This window comes from Crocodylus siamensis, chromosome 2, assembly GCF_052110815.1.
Source record: "Crocodylus siamensis isolate JL-2025a chromosome 2, ASM5211081v1, whole genome shotgun sequence".
NCBI lineage: Eukaryota > Metazoa > Chordata > Crocodylia > Crocodylidae > Crocodylus > Crocodylus siamensis.
Genome location: NC_143396.1, coordinates 49,510,699 through 49,526,832, shown reverse-complemented (window position 1 = coordinate 49,526,832; position 16,134 = coordinate 49,510,699). Strand labels below are relative to the sequence as shown.

General features: G+C 45.3%; 1 protein-coding gene across 9 annotated transcripts in view; it reads right to left on the bottom strand.

Moving 5' to 3' along the window:
* LIMCH1 (LIM and calponin homology domains 1) overlaps positions 1–16,134 on the bottom strand; it is a 314,049-nt gene that overhangs the window by 73,806 nt on the left and 224,109 nt on the right. For 7 of the 9 annotated variants that reach the window (XM_090035832.1, XM_090035833.1, XM_090035834.1 and 4 more), the window contains 2 exons: positions 9,022–9,274; positions 7,769–8,044 (listed from right to left, as the gene is read on the bottom strand). In XM_090035832.1, coding sequence (XP_089891958.1) covers positions 7,769–8,044; positions 9,022–9,274 — 529 coding nt within the window. The remainder of the gene's footprint in view (positions 1–7,768; positions 8,045–9,021; positions 9,275–16,134) is intronic. The other 2 variants (XM_090035837.1, XM_090035839.1) reach the window with 1 other exon arrangement.

The window sequence follows — 16,134 nt, the reverse complement described above, 5'->3', positions numbered from 1 at the left end:
AGGTCAAGGGAAGTGATTATGCCCCTCTATTCAGCACTGGTGAGGCCACATCTGGAGTACTGTGTTCAGTTTCGAGCCCCCCACTACAGAAAGGATGTGGACAAATTGGAGAGAGTCCAGCAGAGGGCAATAAAAATGAGGGGGCTGGGGCACATGACTTATGAGGACAGGCTGAGGGAACTGAGCTTATTTAGTCTAGAGAAGAGGACACTGAAAGGGGATTTAATAGCAGGCCTCACCTACTTGAAGGGAGGTTTGAAAGAGGATTGAGCTAGACTGTTTTTAGTGGTGGCAGATGACAGAACAAGGAGCAATGGTCTCAAGTTGCAGCAAGGGAAGTTTAGGTTAGATATTATAAAGAATTTTCTCACTAGGAGAACAGTAAAACCCTGGAACAGTTACCCAGAGAGGTGGTGGGATCTCCATCCTTGAACGTTTTCAAGACCCAGCTAAACAAAGCTTTTGCTGGGGTGACCTAGTTGGGGATGGTCCTGCTTTGAGCAGGAGGTTGGCCTAGATGACCTCCTGAGATCCCTTCCAAACCTAATTTTCTATGATTCCATGATGATGAGCTTGCAAGACACTCTTGACTGCCTACTATCCATGGTCCCAGCCACCCTTGTAGCAAAACTTCTGAGTCCTGAACTAGATTTTTTAAACAGTTTCAGAAGAAAGTTTTTGGTAGGCCAGACAGCAGCACTGAAAAACCAACTGGGCATGCATCTGAGCACAGTAGAATAGTTAAAAACTGCCTCTTCCCCTGAGCCACTACTGGGTGTTTGAGCCTCTTGCAGTTGTTTCTCTGTTTATTTGGTGTTTATGAGTAGAGACAGCTCCAACAGTTGTATTGGTATCAAAGGAAGAGATTCAACTCTTATATTCACATGAGCCTATGCTCACACTCAGGTTCATTCAGGGTCAAAGTTGGGGCTTGTATCACTAGAACAGTAGTTCTGCCTCCCTTTTTCAAGTGCATTTGTCCATCCCTGCAAATGTTCCCAAGTTAGTCTATTTAAAAACAAAGCAAAACAAAGCCTCAAAGGTAGCCACATCACCAATATCTCTGAAGGCTAGAGTTGGAGTTTCCATCTGAGCTATACAAAATGTTAGCAGTCCAGCTTCTATGTTTACTAGAACATCAGTGACAACTGGAACAGCAGCTGTAGACAGCTATGTTTTGTGCTTTGTACTGCTTCATGTTTCTAACCTCTCTAGCAGTAAGTAGTCAGATCCATCAGTTTCTGCTCAGCTAAGCCTCCCACTGATTTAGAGTCTTGCCTAGTTTGAGCAGTAAACAAGATCTACAGATTTTCGCCTACAGTCAATAATTTAAAATGGCAGGAAGAGATTGTTTTCCAGCTTACAAGTGTCATAATAATGCTGTTTATAAACAAGTCAGCAATGTGGAGCAGGCCTTTGAGGTCATATTTAGGTTGGAAGTCCTCACACACTTACAGAACTGTGATGTGATTGGAATAATAGAGACTTGGTGGGACAGGTAGCATGACTGGAACACTTCTCACGGATGGGCATAAACTGTTCAGGAAGGACAGGCAGGGGGAGAAGAGGAGGAGGTGGTCTTTATGTAAAAGAGCTGAATGATTGCTCAAAGGTACAGTATATGAAAGTGGAGACAGACCTACTGAAAAATTTCCGGGTTAGGGTCAGAGGGAGGTTAGGCAAGAAGGGAGACGCCCTGGTGGGTGTCTGCTATAGACTATCAGACCAGGAGGATGGGGTGGACGAGGCTTTCTGTCAGCAGCTAGTAGAAGTATCCTGATCACAGGCTCTGGTTTTGATGGGAGACTTCAACCACCCTGACATCTGCTGGGAGGAAAATACAGCAGTGCACAGGCAACCTTGGAAGTTTTTGGAGAGGAGTGGAGACAATTTCCTGGTGGCGAGTGTTAGAGAGGCCAACTAGGGGCTGCTCAACTTGATCTACTGCTCACAAACAGGGAAGAATTGGTGGTGAATGTAGAAGTGGATAGCAACTTGGGCAGCAGTGACCATGAGATGATTTGAGTTTGGGATTCTGAGGAAAGGAAGGAAGGAAGGAGAGCAGCAGACTAAGGACCTCCGGACTTCAGAAAAGCAAACTAACTCGCTCAGGGAACTAATGCCCAGGATCTCCTGAGAGGCCAGTCTGAGAGAGGGAAAGGAGTCCAGTACAGCTGGTTGTACTTTAAAGAAACCTTACTGAGGGCACAGAAATGAATCATCCTGACATGCAGAAAGGCTAGTAAGCATGGCAGAAAACCATTTGGGCTTAGCAGGGAACTCTTCAATGAGCTAAAACACAAAAAGGAAGTTTAGAAGAGGTAGAAACTTGGACAAACTGCTAGGGAGGAGTATAAGAGTATTGCTCAAGCATGCAGGGATGGCAAAAGGAATATCAAAGCACAATTGGAGTTACAGCTAGCAAGGGATGTGAAGGGTAACAAGAAAGGCTTCTACAAGTATGTCTGCAACAAGAGGAAGATCAGGGAAAAGTGTGGTTCCCTTCACTGAATGTAGGAAGGCAACCTGGTGACACATGATGCAGAAAACACTGAAGTACTTAATGCGCTTTTTACCTCAGTCCACAGAGGCAAGGTCAGCTCTCAGACTACTGCACCCGGCAACACAATGGAGGGGTGGTTAGCAGCCAACAGGTGCAAAAGAACAGGTTATGGACTATTTAGGAAAGCTGGATGTGTACAAGTCTATGGGGTCAGGCGCAATGCACCTGAGGGTGCTGAGGAAGTTGGCTGATGTGATTGCAGAGCCACTGGCCGTTATCTTTGATAACTTGTGGCAATCAGGTGAGGTCCCAGACAATTGGGAAAGGGCAAATACAGTGACCATCTCTAAGAACATGAAGGAGGAGGATCCAGGGAACTACAGACCAGACCAGTCAGCCTCACTTCAGTCCCTGGAAAAAATGGAGCAAATCCTCAAGGGACCCATTTTTAAACACTTGGAGGAGGAGAAGAAAGTGATTTGCATGGATTCATTGCAACAGGTTACCCAGAGAGGTTGTGGAATCTCCATCCTTAGAGGTTTTTAAGGACCTGGATAGACAAAGCCTTGGCTGGGCTGATACAGTTGCGGATGGTCCTGTTTTGAGCAGAGGATTGGACTAGATGACCTCCTGAGGTCACTTCCAACCCTAATTTTCTATGAGTCTATTAATTTTGTCCTAAACAGGTCTACTAATTCTCTCAATTCTAATTTACTATGATTACCAACAGTGCGCTATGTCCAAGTCCAACTCAGCTTTTGTAATTTGTGTCATTGTAAGGGAAAGTTATCAGCCAAGATTGAGTCCTTCATGGAGAAATCTTCACTTTTCCCTTAATTATGTTATAAAACTTCTCATGTTTCTCAGAGGGATATGCTTATATATTAGTATATTTCTTTAACAATTGACAGACTATAGAAGAAAATACCATGTGCAAAGCAGTATCAGATAAGTACTAAGAAAGAGATATCACTCTGAAGAGAAATTCTTATTCTATACTTCTCTTCTGACTTTACAAGGAAAAAGCAGAGCTGGAAAATACTGGTCCAAATTAGGGGTGAGGATGAGCATTTGAAGAAGGATTAAGTGCAATTAACATCACCCATATTGCTTTAGACTTTTCTGCTATCACACTATATTACAAGCTAGTAATTCTGAAATCGTTTTAGAATTCTGAAGTAACTGACACTTTTGGTTAATCACGTCATGCTAAAAGCCCCTTAAGAATGCTCATCTCTTTTTTTTTAAACTTCATACAGTTAATGTTATATTACCTGTAAATACACTATAAACCCTGTACTTCTAAGAAATTATTCAGCTGGCTGGAATCACCTATTAGGTTCGTGTCTTAATGGTACGACTTAAGCTTAACAAAAACAATTTTTCTGATTTTGAGCAGGCTCTCTTTGACAAGTGACAACTATGGAGTTATGGCCTCCAGAGATTTAAAAGGCCATGGAAAACTAGACTAATTATGGGATCACCCATAATTTTAATGAAGGTCATTGACCAAGCGATCAATTTCCAATCAGCATTTAGTTTAATTTTATATAAAAGCAGCATATGGTATTTAGATTTGAAACAGAGAGTAAGCATTTTTTTCTTTTTATGAGTCACTCTCAGGCCCCTGGCAGCCATTACACTCAAGATGTGATTAACTAGGTAACCATGTCTTAAGTAGTAACCCAGCCACATGTTCATGCAGTTAATGGCATGATAAAACAAGGAATAAACCACAAAGTTACTGCACAAAATATATGTAATAACTTTGTGGCTGGTTCCCAAAGCACCTTAAATTGAACATGTGGCCAGCAACAATCAGCTAATTTGGGCTGCCAGTCTTAGGAACACACCAGAGCCTTGAAGGGCTCCAATGCTGATCAGGGCTCCTGGCTTTGGGAGTGCACTTAAGTCCTTCAAGAGTTGGGGGCAGGCCTGTGGTTGGGAATGCCAGTCAGCTGACCAATGCTTCTAAATATAAAAGAATTCCACTAATACCTTTCTATCAGACACAGCTTAGCTCCCCTCCCATTCTTTACCACTAGTCAGGATGCCTTAAAAAAAAATCAGGTCCCTGATCTGAAGATCTAACACTGTAAAAAAAAAAAAAAAAAAGGGAGGACCCATCTTCAAAAAAGGGAGGAAGGAGGACCTGGGAAACTATAGGCCAGTTAGTCTTACCTCAATCCTGGGTAAGCTTTTTGAGAGAATTATTCTGGCACATGTCCACGAGGGGCCAGCAGGGGAGCTTAGGGGCAACCAACACAGGTTCATTAGAGGCAGGTCCTGTCAGACCAACCAGGAGCGACTAGAAATAATGGTCACAAGCTGGCAGAGGGTAAATTGAAATTAGACATCAGGAGGCGCTACTTCACTGTCAGGGCGGCTAGTATCTGGAACCAACTTCCAAGCAAAGTGGTGCTGGCTCCTACCCTGGGGGTCTTTAAGACAAAGGCTTCACAATCACCTTGCTGGGGCTGTTTGACCCCAGTGCTCTTTCCTCTCTATGGCAGGGGGTCAGACTTGATGATCTGCTCAGGTCCCTTCCAACCCTACCAGCTATGAAACTATAAAAAGGCAGATACGTAAGAGTACAAGATGCAAGTGAAGTGGCTAAGGTGATAGACCACATCTTGATATAATTTATAATTATGTTATGTCCTAGGCTGTATGGAAACCCTGAACAAGTAATGCACAAGCATGTGCTTAAGTGACAACTGGACTGCGGCTGCAAAATTCTTCAGCCTTGCAGTAACTGACTTTTACACCCAACAGTTAAATTGGGTCTTCTGGGGATCTGAATATCAAAAAAGGTGCTGGGCCACCAGACTGGCACTGGCAAAAACAGAACACTGACAGCTGTGGGAGAACAGCACCGACTGGCACAATGGTGCAGCAGTGAGGAAATGAGACGAAGTCAGAATAAGCAAGTTAAGGAAGTAAAGTTACACAGAGCCATGATTGTCAGGAGAAGCAGCTAGAACTTACTGTGGAGAAGGAAGAGGAGCCAATGAAGGGATTTAAAAGTGAGATAACAGATAACCAGTGGGCAAGAATGTGACAAAGATGTGATTCTCCTCACCTGTAGCCCTAGGTCTCTTTCCCCCCTATAGCTGTCTAGTTCCCTTCCCTGTTTCCTTTCTCTCATTCATGTATGTAGCAACTCAATTCACCCTAGAGACATCAAACACTTCCCCTGCCTCACCAGGCCCAAAAGTCTTTTTGCTCAATCTCAGGGGCCAAGCTGCTAGAGAGGCTGAGCTTCTCCTGTTTGGCTTGGCTCTTGACCTCAGCTGTTGAGTTGAGGCAAAGCATCGTTAGTTCCTCTGAGAACCCTCTGCTTCCATCTGCAAAAGTTGCACCTGGTTGGCAAATCAAGGATCTCCTGCTGAGAGCAGGGAGGAGAATCCCTTGTAACTGCTCTTCTCTTTCCTCCTGCCAAGGTAGAACAAAACTCCTCTTAAAAGGAGAAGACCAGACTCCCTTTTGGGCCATATGCTTGCTTACATCTGGATCTGTCTCGGAGATTAAGTCAGTAAATTAAAACAGGATTGGAGCAGAGGGCTGACAGCCAAAGGCTGAGAGCACCCTCCAAAGATGTGCATGCTATAAATATTGTTTGTTACACCTTGGATGGCCAAACATAATAATATTGGCTAAGAGAGTCTTGAAACCAAACTGTGCTTACACTATTATCCTTCTGGTTTATGAACTACTGACCGGCTAGCAATTAACCAAGCCAGGATAGGATTGTGTTTTATGACTGATAGCATATTCTTTTTATTAGTATTTTGGCTAATCTCCTAGGGTAACACTAAGTTTGAACATTACCTTGTAGAGTACAGCATTGCTTTGTATGCACTGTTTATGATGCGTCTCACTTTTTAGAAAATGAATTAGTTTGTTATTGCTTGTAATATCAGATATTCTGAGAGAAACAAAATAAAAGAGGAGGAAAAATGTATATGAAGAAGCAAAATCAGGCTATTTTGATTGGATTTGGTGACTGCACATAGCATATAAGCTTCATTAAGCCTATATATATATCTATATCGATATTGATATATATCTACAGAGAGAGAAAGAAGCTTAATTCTGATCTTAGTTTGCATCGTTTAGCATTGTATAAACAACAAGTGAAACCCACACAAAATATATATAAAATAAATGCGTGCATTTCATGTGTGCTTTCATTGTGGTGGTTATTATTTATATAACACTTAGAGATGCAAACTAATATCAGGCCCAACAAAGCTACATTCTGTACATATGTTTTGCTGTCACCCCTTCCTATAATTTATAGATTTAATTCATACTGAAGTTTTTTTGTTAGTGTTTGTTAGCGATTATGATGATATTGAATACTTTCCAGATGTTCCAAAAGTTGAGGTTCTTCTAGGGGGTGTAAGTTTAGACATTTACTATGTCAATCTTTCATAAAAGACTAAGCTGTCATCATACTCCCTAAAGTTTTGCTCAATAAAAAAGCTGCATGACGAATAGCTATTTTTCATGAGGGTCTCACATAAGTGCAATGAAAAGACCTGGAACAAGCTTCATATGAAATTAAATCTCTATATTATTAAAGCTTTCAAATAAAGAAAAGGAAATAACTGACATGAGCAGAAACTATAAACAAGTAATGCAGGTAACAAGGTGAGAAAATATGGCCATTCCATACTTAAATCAGTCAAATCACAATTGCTGAACTATACTCATGTGCTTTAATTGGTCCATGTGTTAACAAGCAGTGCATTTTTATAGTTCCTGTCTTTAAAGTTAAATACAGCCTTCAGTAAAACTGCTAACAATAATAACAACCTCAAATATAAATGTAATTCAGTCACTTGCTCCTGAAGTATTCCATCACTAAGGTATCTCAGGAATTTTTTGAACTCTTGTCCCAAACAGGCATAACGTAGTAACAGAAATTTTTTATCACGTTAAAGACTGCAAGACTACTTGGTAGTCTATTTCCATCCTACAGTAGTACAATCAACCTAGTTAATATAATGAATTTAGTAGCCTATAGGTTTGTAATGTATTACTACCATACCACAAGCCTTTTCACACTTAGACCTTTTCTGAAGTCCTGTAAGTTGTGCTGCTTGTAAGTTGCAAGTGAAATAGCAGAAAGTGCAAGTGCTTAGCACAACACATTTTTGTTATATGGCATGAACTAATGGCAGAATGAGAAAAACCCCACACACTAGCAAACTGCATAAAATGTGAAGCGTGCACAACATTCCACACTGTCAGGCTAACCTGCCATAGCGCTGAGCTGCTGACATGACTTTAATGCCAACTTGTTCAAGCCGCCTTAGCTTTCTGATTTCCTCTGAATCTTTTCCCTTGAATTCACGTGTTTCTTTGGCACTACCTGAAGGAAACTGACCTATAAGGTGGTCTTTGTTTTGAGTCAAATCTACTTGAGTTTTATTGGGATTTGTCCTGGCAGTCATGCAGCCATGCACTTGCTCCTCTTCAAGTCGTCTTGATGCCTCATTTTGTTGTTCTTCTACTGTTTCAGGGTGGGTTTTGCTAATGAGTTACACAAGGTAGTTTACTGTACAGGACACTGCTACTTTTTTTTTTTTAGTATATTTTGCTTAACAAATATTTATAAATGCTATAAGAGAATAATCATGCTATCTAGCGCAAGATTCTCCGAAGGCAAATCAAAACAAAACATCTGTTAGTTAAACCAATATGTGAAATATGAGAATGTATGCTAAAAATTCACCAATGCACAATAAATTAATTAATTCATTGACATATGTCACCAGTGCACAACAGATTCATTCATCAAAGTTGAAACATCTCATGAAAACTGTAACTCGGAGCATCCATAACAACACTAGAGAAGCAAACGTATGTTAATACGAGTGATTGTAGCATTTAAATAAATCACTTGTATCAAATACCACAGCTGTTAGCGGCGTGTACTGTAACACTGAATAATTCACAGGTAACGTCATCACAAATGAACAACAATTGTCTAAGTTCTGTCATTACGTGCATATCTACTTGTGTCATTATTCTTCATTTGTTTTGCAGCTTTATTATTACAGACAATCAAACAGTCTAATTCTGTGGTGCTCAACCTATGGCCCATGAACTGGATCCAGCCCCTAAAGTGACTGGATCTGGCCCTCAGTCTGGGGGGATCAGTAGCAAGCAGCTTTGTCCAAAGCGTCTCCTTCCCTGGTCTGCATCATGTCATTGATCCTCTCCACATCTTTTTCAACCTCTGCCCCTCCCCTCTCCCCTCCCTCCCCCCCAAACACTGGCAGCCATATCCCTGCCCCATCTCTCTGTCTCCAATGCCCCCACCAGAAATGGTCAACAGTGCAGCCAGGTTGCAAGAACCCAGCTTGCTTCTTCACAAGGTTGAGCTGTACCGGTCTAGTCTAAGGAACTGATTTCACCCAATTTACACAGTACCATGTGCTATGAAGGAACATGACTGGTTAAATGTTAAAAAGGATAATCATTTAAGAAGATGGACAAAGTCCTACCTGAAAGGCCTCTCTCCTCCTAGGGGTGAAGTAGCAGTACTCCAGCTTTTCCGGTATTCTTCTCGTTCAGCTTTCTTTTTCCGAAGAGGAGCTGGTATATAGGCAGTCTGGTTACTCTTATTCGGGAGGTACTGGTTAAAAGGCACAGCTGATTTAGGTTCACCATACGATGTCCGTCTTGCAGACATATCATCTTTTTTCACATCTGGCATCTTCCGGTGTGGCAAATCAGATTCAGAGTCACTTCCTCGCCCTATTGAAAAACAGTACAGAGAGGGGGATGTTATTTTTTACATAGCAAAAACACCCCGACTGTAAAATGGTATTTCAGTAGTAGATTGAAATACTATAGTTGGCAATAGTGTATTTACACAGAATATTGGAAAATTTCACTAGGAAACTACTATGTACAGTTTTTCAAATCAGAGAAAATAAGAACTGATGATAGCTAATTATGTCTGGAGTTATATTCGTATTTTAAAATCAGTCTGGCAAAAGTACTGGCCACAATCTCAATCTCTACATCAACAGCAAATAAATCTATTCCAGCAGTCCAGCATCCTACTGTAGGCATCCAAGGAAACCGGACTTCAGAAAAAGGTCACAGTAAGTTCCTTTTTCAAGAACCCTTCCCTTTGAAGAGTTGCAAAGCACAATAGGTCAGATAATACCAGGATCTCCAATGACACAAAACAGCTGCATAAACCCAGAATCAAGCTTACTTTACTGGCCCCCAACTGACTGCTACTTACAAGCAAGGTTAGGCATCAGATGGAACAGGCCAGTGAATCGGTACATAACTTAAGGTGTTATCTAGAGGGTAGTAACACACTGGGTTTTAGAGGGCTACTTGCTGTACACTGATGTAGCAGATGTTGATACAGGGATAGGGTACCTCCTCTTGGAATTATATCATATTAACTGAAGTGCCACAACCTAGGCATGGTTTTGGATAGGTATAAACTACTAATGGTTTCTAATCAGAATTTCCATTAGCTAGACAGGATTTAGGGGATAGATCGGCATGCCAAGGTTTCATGAATATTTTTGGTGAAGAATGGGAAAGACGACAGTGAGAAACAAATCGAGAGCTTCAGAGGATAACGGAAACAGCAATTTTGAGCAGATTTGGGTAAACACCGGTAAATAAAAGTCACCAATACACACTACTGATATTCATAAGCTATCTTTAAAAACACATTCACAGACTGGGTTAAAAACAGCTTCAGACACAAGCAAGCAAGTTTTATTGGCAAGAATCTTCCTAAAAAACAAAAGCATCATAAATACCAGCACAAAAATACTTCTAAGAATGTGCAGTAGAAGTGCTTTCATATACATTTGGAAAGGATATTTCATATTCGATCAACAAATTTTTGCAAAAATACAAATGTTTACAAGTTATTTGTGAACAGAAAGTGACTCTTGTTTATAAAGGTTAGGCCTCCCAAATAGGATACAATTAAAAAAAAACTCACAAACCACATGATTTAAAGAACCTAGTGTACCAGGCAAGCTATGTTCACATAATCCAGCTGAGCAATAGGAAACAACAAACAATGTGAAAAAAGAAAATCAGGACGATCTTGTGGATAATTTGAACAGAAAAGAGGGCTAAATATGTCAGGAATGTTAATTTGCAAAGAATAATTCAACCCACTGCAAAGCTCAGCATGTCTTCTTGGAGATGGATGAAGAAGGGGAAAGAGAACAGCAAAAGGAATACTGGACAGACATACTACTAAAAAAGAGCTAAGCAGCTAGATTCATAACTTTCTTTTTCAGGAATTTTACATTGAGATTTTTTTGGTTATTAAATTTTCTACCTGCAAAATGTGGGTAACAAACTTAGGCATGATTAGTTACTACGCAGTTACACATGTGTAGACATGACCCAGGAGCAAACTTACTCCCAGGACAGCCCTGCCGCTAGGGGGCCAGCCCAGGGCTCTGGGCTGGGAGCCTCTCCTGCCCCAATGCTTTAAAAGCCTGCAGGCACTCAGAGCCCTGAGGAACACCAGCAGGGAGTCTGAGGCCACTCCAGGCCCCTGTGGCCCCTGGGCAGGCCTTAGCTTGCCTGCACTCCGTCACTACTGCTTAGCATCACAGTGTTGCACAGTTGCCAGGCTCATGCTGCTGCATAAAGGTCAAGGCCTTGCAGGCACAGTGGGTTTCCATCACCAAGCACAAACATTGGTTAGGAAGTGCCTGTAAGTCCATGCTCTTTATGTAGCAACTGATGGACATCCTTGCATCCTAGGACCCAGGCCTATAGCAGCACAGGTGGCCTGCCCGAGCCCACCCCCCGACCTAGCACCCCCGGTGATACATTATCACCGGTAACACATCCAGCAGCCCATGCCACTGAGCTCCCTGGCTGGATCCTCCACCAGCATCTCAGGGAGCCTAAGTCAGTACCTGTCTCACCAGCTCTGTAACCCCAGCCCCCACCACAAGATGCAGCCAGCCATGACAGCCAGTTGCCAGCAGAGCCAGCTCCTCCTCAGAGGGGAGGTGGGAGATGGGGGGAGGAAGCCCTGGACACTGCCTAGAACCACACACTACCACTGACAGCCATGATTCTATAGAGCCACCAGCCACACCAGCCCTGCCACATGGTAAGCCCACACTGGGGGGGAAGGCCTCCCTTCGCCTGACCCCTGCTCTTGCTCAGCCCACCTGCACTCCCCTGGCCCCAGGTTCACCCTTCCCCCCACCAGCACACAGGAAGGTGGGAGACAGTGCAAAACTTCATTGAGCAGCCCATGCCCTCACAGCTAGGTGGACATGGGCCTCTTGCACACCAAGGAATCTGTTAATGTCAGCAGCAATGTCATCCTCAGTTGCAGGGGGGTATGGACGCGTAGCGCAGCCACAGGCAGCCCTGCAGGTAGTGGTGGAGGTTGTGGGGTAGCCCAAGCTTGCCCTCTGCACCATCATAGTGCAGGGTCCGATACCAGGTGTGCAGGTCCACCCAGGGCACTGTGGCCATTAACAGCAGCATCAGGGCATAGTGAGTCAGGTACTCCTCAGTTCGCACAAACAACTCCTCATGCCTAGGCACGCGCAGTAGGGCCATGCTCAGGGTGCGGCAGTGGTGCAGGGGAGAAGGGCTGGCCCTGGGGCACCTATCTGGAGAAGACCCCTGCTGGGAGGGTGGGGGCATGAGCAGCTCCCCATCCCAGTTACCTGGGAGCCTCATGCCACTAGAACCCGGGTGCTGTGGGCTAGGCGGCAGCACAGCAGAGCAGTTGCTCTGCAGGAGGAGAGGTTGGAGCAGGGTCTGGAGCTGCAGTAGCAGGTGCTGTCAGGAGCCTGGCCTGTCCCACCCTGGGAATCACAGCCAGCACCCAGTGGCCCACCGACCCCAGGGAAGCAAGTGGGGATGGGAGGCTTAGTTGGTGGCCACTTAGAGCCACCTGTGCCATGGTAGCATAAACCACCATTGCCCATTCATGCAGTCAACATGGCATGTGTACCCACAGAGGAGCAGCCAGAGGCTGGAGTGCTGGCCACCTGTCCCTGGGCTCTGCTCTGGGGCAGCACACAAAGGACATTGTACATAGTTTTCATGGGGAAAAAGGCTTTTTATTGCTGGTGGGTGGGTTGGGTGGTGGAGGGGGCTCTTTTTGTTAGGGAGGGAGAGGCGAGGGGGGGCTCTTTTTTTGGGGATGGAGTGGAGAAGGGGGCTCTGGTTAATGTTAGGAGGATAAAAACTTGCTCTTCTGAGACAAGTCTGTGGTGAGTTTGGTGCTGAGGGTGGGCAGTGGGGGGCCTGTGGGTGGCGATCCAGGTGGGCTCCTCATCCCAGTCATCTGGGAGCCTCATGCCATTGAAGCCCGAGTGCTGTGGGCTAGGCAGCAGCACAGCAGAGCAGTTGCTCTGCAGGAAAGGTTGGAGCAGGGTCTGGAGCTGCAGTGGCAGGTGCTGTCAGGAGAGTGGGGAGTGCTGGAGAAGGTGGTCGGCCAGTTCTTCCTGTACCTGGTGCCCTGAACCCTGCTGATGGGTGCATGGATCTCCTGGGGCCTTGGTGGGGGGAGGAGGTCACCGTGCCACTGCAGGTGGTGCTCCCACTGCCAGGCATCCTCCACCCACTGTGCCTCCTCCACTCAGGCCTCATGGAACAGTTCTTCTGAGGCCTCACAGATGTTATGCAGCATGTAGGCTGTGATGATGATCCAAGGGAGTGTCTTCGGTGAACTCAAGGTAGGTGGTGGCAGTTCATCAGCATCCCTTGAGGCAGCTGAAGGCATGTTCTACCAGGGCACGGGTCCAGCACAGGCAGTGGCTGAAGTGGGCCTGGCAGGGGTCCAGCTGGCCAGTATAGGGCTGCAGGAGCTGGGGTAGGAATGGGTAGGGCAGGTCCCCAACAAGTAAGGATGGAACCACCACAGTGTCCAGCTGCAGGTATGGCACCCCCAGTGCAAAGTGGCTGCTTTGCACCAGGCCCGGCAGGCCAGACTTCTGGAAGACACAGGCATTGTGGGTGCCGCCCACCCAGCCAATACTCACATACATCAAGGTGTCTCGGTGGTCCATGATGGCCTGGAGCACCACAAAGTGAAAGCCCCTCCACCTATAATAGGGGTGGTCTCCATGGGGTGGGTAGGTGATGGGGGCATGTGTCCTGTCCAGGCCCCCGATGCCCTGGGGGAATCCCAGGACACAGAACCCCACCACCACTGCCCTGGGATTGTGCACACAGAGGAGTGTCCTCTAGCATGTCCTAGTGGGCTCCGCACACCTCCAGAACGGCCCTCCTGGCGGTGGCCTTCCTCACACAAAACAGATGGCCAATGTACCACAGGCTAGTGGGTGTGGCCAGCTTGAGCAGGGCTAGGGCCAGCTAGGTGCCTACAGGGAAGAGTGGCTGCATGCTGGTGTCTTGCCACTCCAGGTGGGGCTGGAGCTGCTCCAAGAGGTCTTGGAAGGTGGCTCAGGTCATGTAGGCGGCCTCCAGACACTGTTCGTCATTGTGCCACCACCAGTCTGGGCCCAGAGGTGGCAGAGCTGGAGGTCCAGGAGGTGAGAGCATCCCTGGTGGTGGCACCCTGGAGCCTGTCATCAGCATTCCTGATGGAGTTCCAGCCAGGCAGATAGGGTAAAAGTGGCAGGTGTGCAACGGTGGTCCTGGGATGGCACACGGCAGGCAGGCAGTCGCTGAGCATGGGGGAGCCAGGAGAGGCAAGACAGCTGTGGGCCAGGCAGCACTTGGCATGGTGGTCCAGAGCGATGGCACAGGTGGTGAGGAGAGTGCTCCCACATGCTGCTCCTGGCCAGGGAAGTGGCTGGTCAGAAAGCAGCAAGTGGGGCTGGTTTTTGAAGAGGGCTGCCTGCAACTGCAGCCAGAGCCTGGAGTTCCCCCTGGTGGTGTCAGGGGCCCATTGCGGAGTCCTGAGAAGCCGGAGCAGACTGGCAGCAAATCTGCTCCCACTTCCTTGCACGTGTAGATGTGCTCGTCACCATTTACTTGTGAGTAAACTGGTACCACATCAAATGCACGTGTAGGCACACCTAGTGAGTATTAACACATATCAGCATTAAGGATAGAGACATGGCTACATAATCCTAGGAGTCTGGTGGAGCTTTCCAAATTGTTTAGAGAAGCAGGGCCATAACTTAAAAACAAGCAGAAAGTCAAGGTGCTTTAGTACTTGGAACTCTTCTATACTGATCCTAATTTTACTTTAGCAAGCAGTTCTGACATATGCAAATATGTTCTAAAAGGACAGACACTAGCATACCAGAGGAGAGTGATGGCGGAAGGAATGTAAGCGCTTCTTTGTTTTTAGGCCTGTGGGGCCAGGTCTACAAGTAGACACAGGTCTGGGTGGCAGCATTTCAGAAACAAGGGCTTGGTTAACTTCCACTGTTATTATTTTGGGGGAGGGGTATGCAGGCCTACAAGAAGCACTGAGGCTAAATGCATGTCTGAGTGGGAACCCAGCCTTAAACCCTATTTATATAATTAACTTACAGTCACTTTTGCTCTTTTGCAATTCCTCCTAGGAATAACAGACAGCAGAGCCCATCAACCCAATCAGTTTTTCCCGCTCCTACAGACATGTAGATGCAATTTAAAGGGTCTTGTGGATTCATGGAGGGAACCATGATTAAGTAGCATGTATTGTGCCACAGATGTCCAAGCAAGGAATTTACAGGTATTGGGATTTATAGGATATTGGGAAGCTTTAAAGTTAATTAATGCACTCATTGCAGTCTGTAATGTTACTGTAATTTAGTATTTTTACGGATGTACCTCCCTGTCTCTTCTTGAAGAGTGTCAGTACCTGGGTGGAGACATCAAAGCAGTTGTTGAAAGAGAGTGCAAACCACGAACTGCGCTGGTGCAAATACAGTTGCTTACAGGTTCTGTATTGTATATTATAGAATATTACTTAATCACTATCAACATATTCAATAACCTCTTTTTGCTCAGTTGTTTATTTTTACAGGTGCAAAGGAGCTGTAGCATCATTTTGGTGTCTCTTAATGGGTTTAATGAAGTTACTATATGACTGAAGTAGAAGCTTTCATTCCCTTATACTGTGTTGTGTTCAAGCTTCTGATACACAGTCTACCAGACCTGAAACCACCTAAGTGAAACACTAGCCTGCCAGGAACTGAGGCAGAGGTGTGTGGGAATAGGTGAAGGAGACACACCAGCCCAGCCAATTGCTCAAATTAATGGTAAATAAGCCCAGCTTTTTAGGACTTTTGTAAGCAGCTCACCACGAGCTCCAGCTAGCACCAATGACATTTACTAACATCCTACTGGAAAAAACACTGGACCTTTTTATTAGGTACCAACATTTCATGGCTTTTGGTTCAACTCAAAAGAACGAAGCCTTAACAGTTCTAGGGCAGGTTTTCTCCTGAGCATTGAGCTCTGCTTGTTAGGGGAGAGTAAGCACAGAAGCTGCAAGGAGCCAGTCATAGGTCCTGGATTCTAAGGGTCAGACTGTAACAATTCCAGTGGAAATTAAGGCATCCTAGGAACCAACAGTGTGGCAGAACCAAACTCTGTCCTACCTCACTCCCACCTCCACTCCCCACAGTCCTGATCCCTGACATCCCTCACACCATTGTTCCTGCCTCCAAAGTAACAGCTGC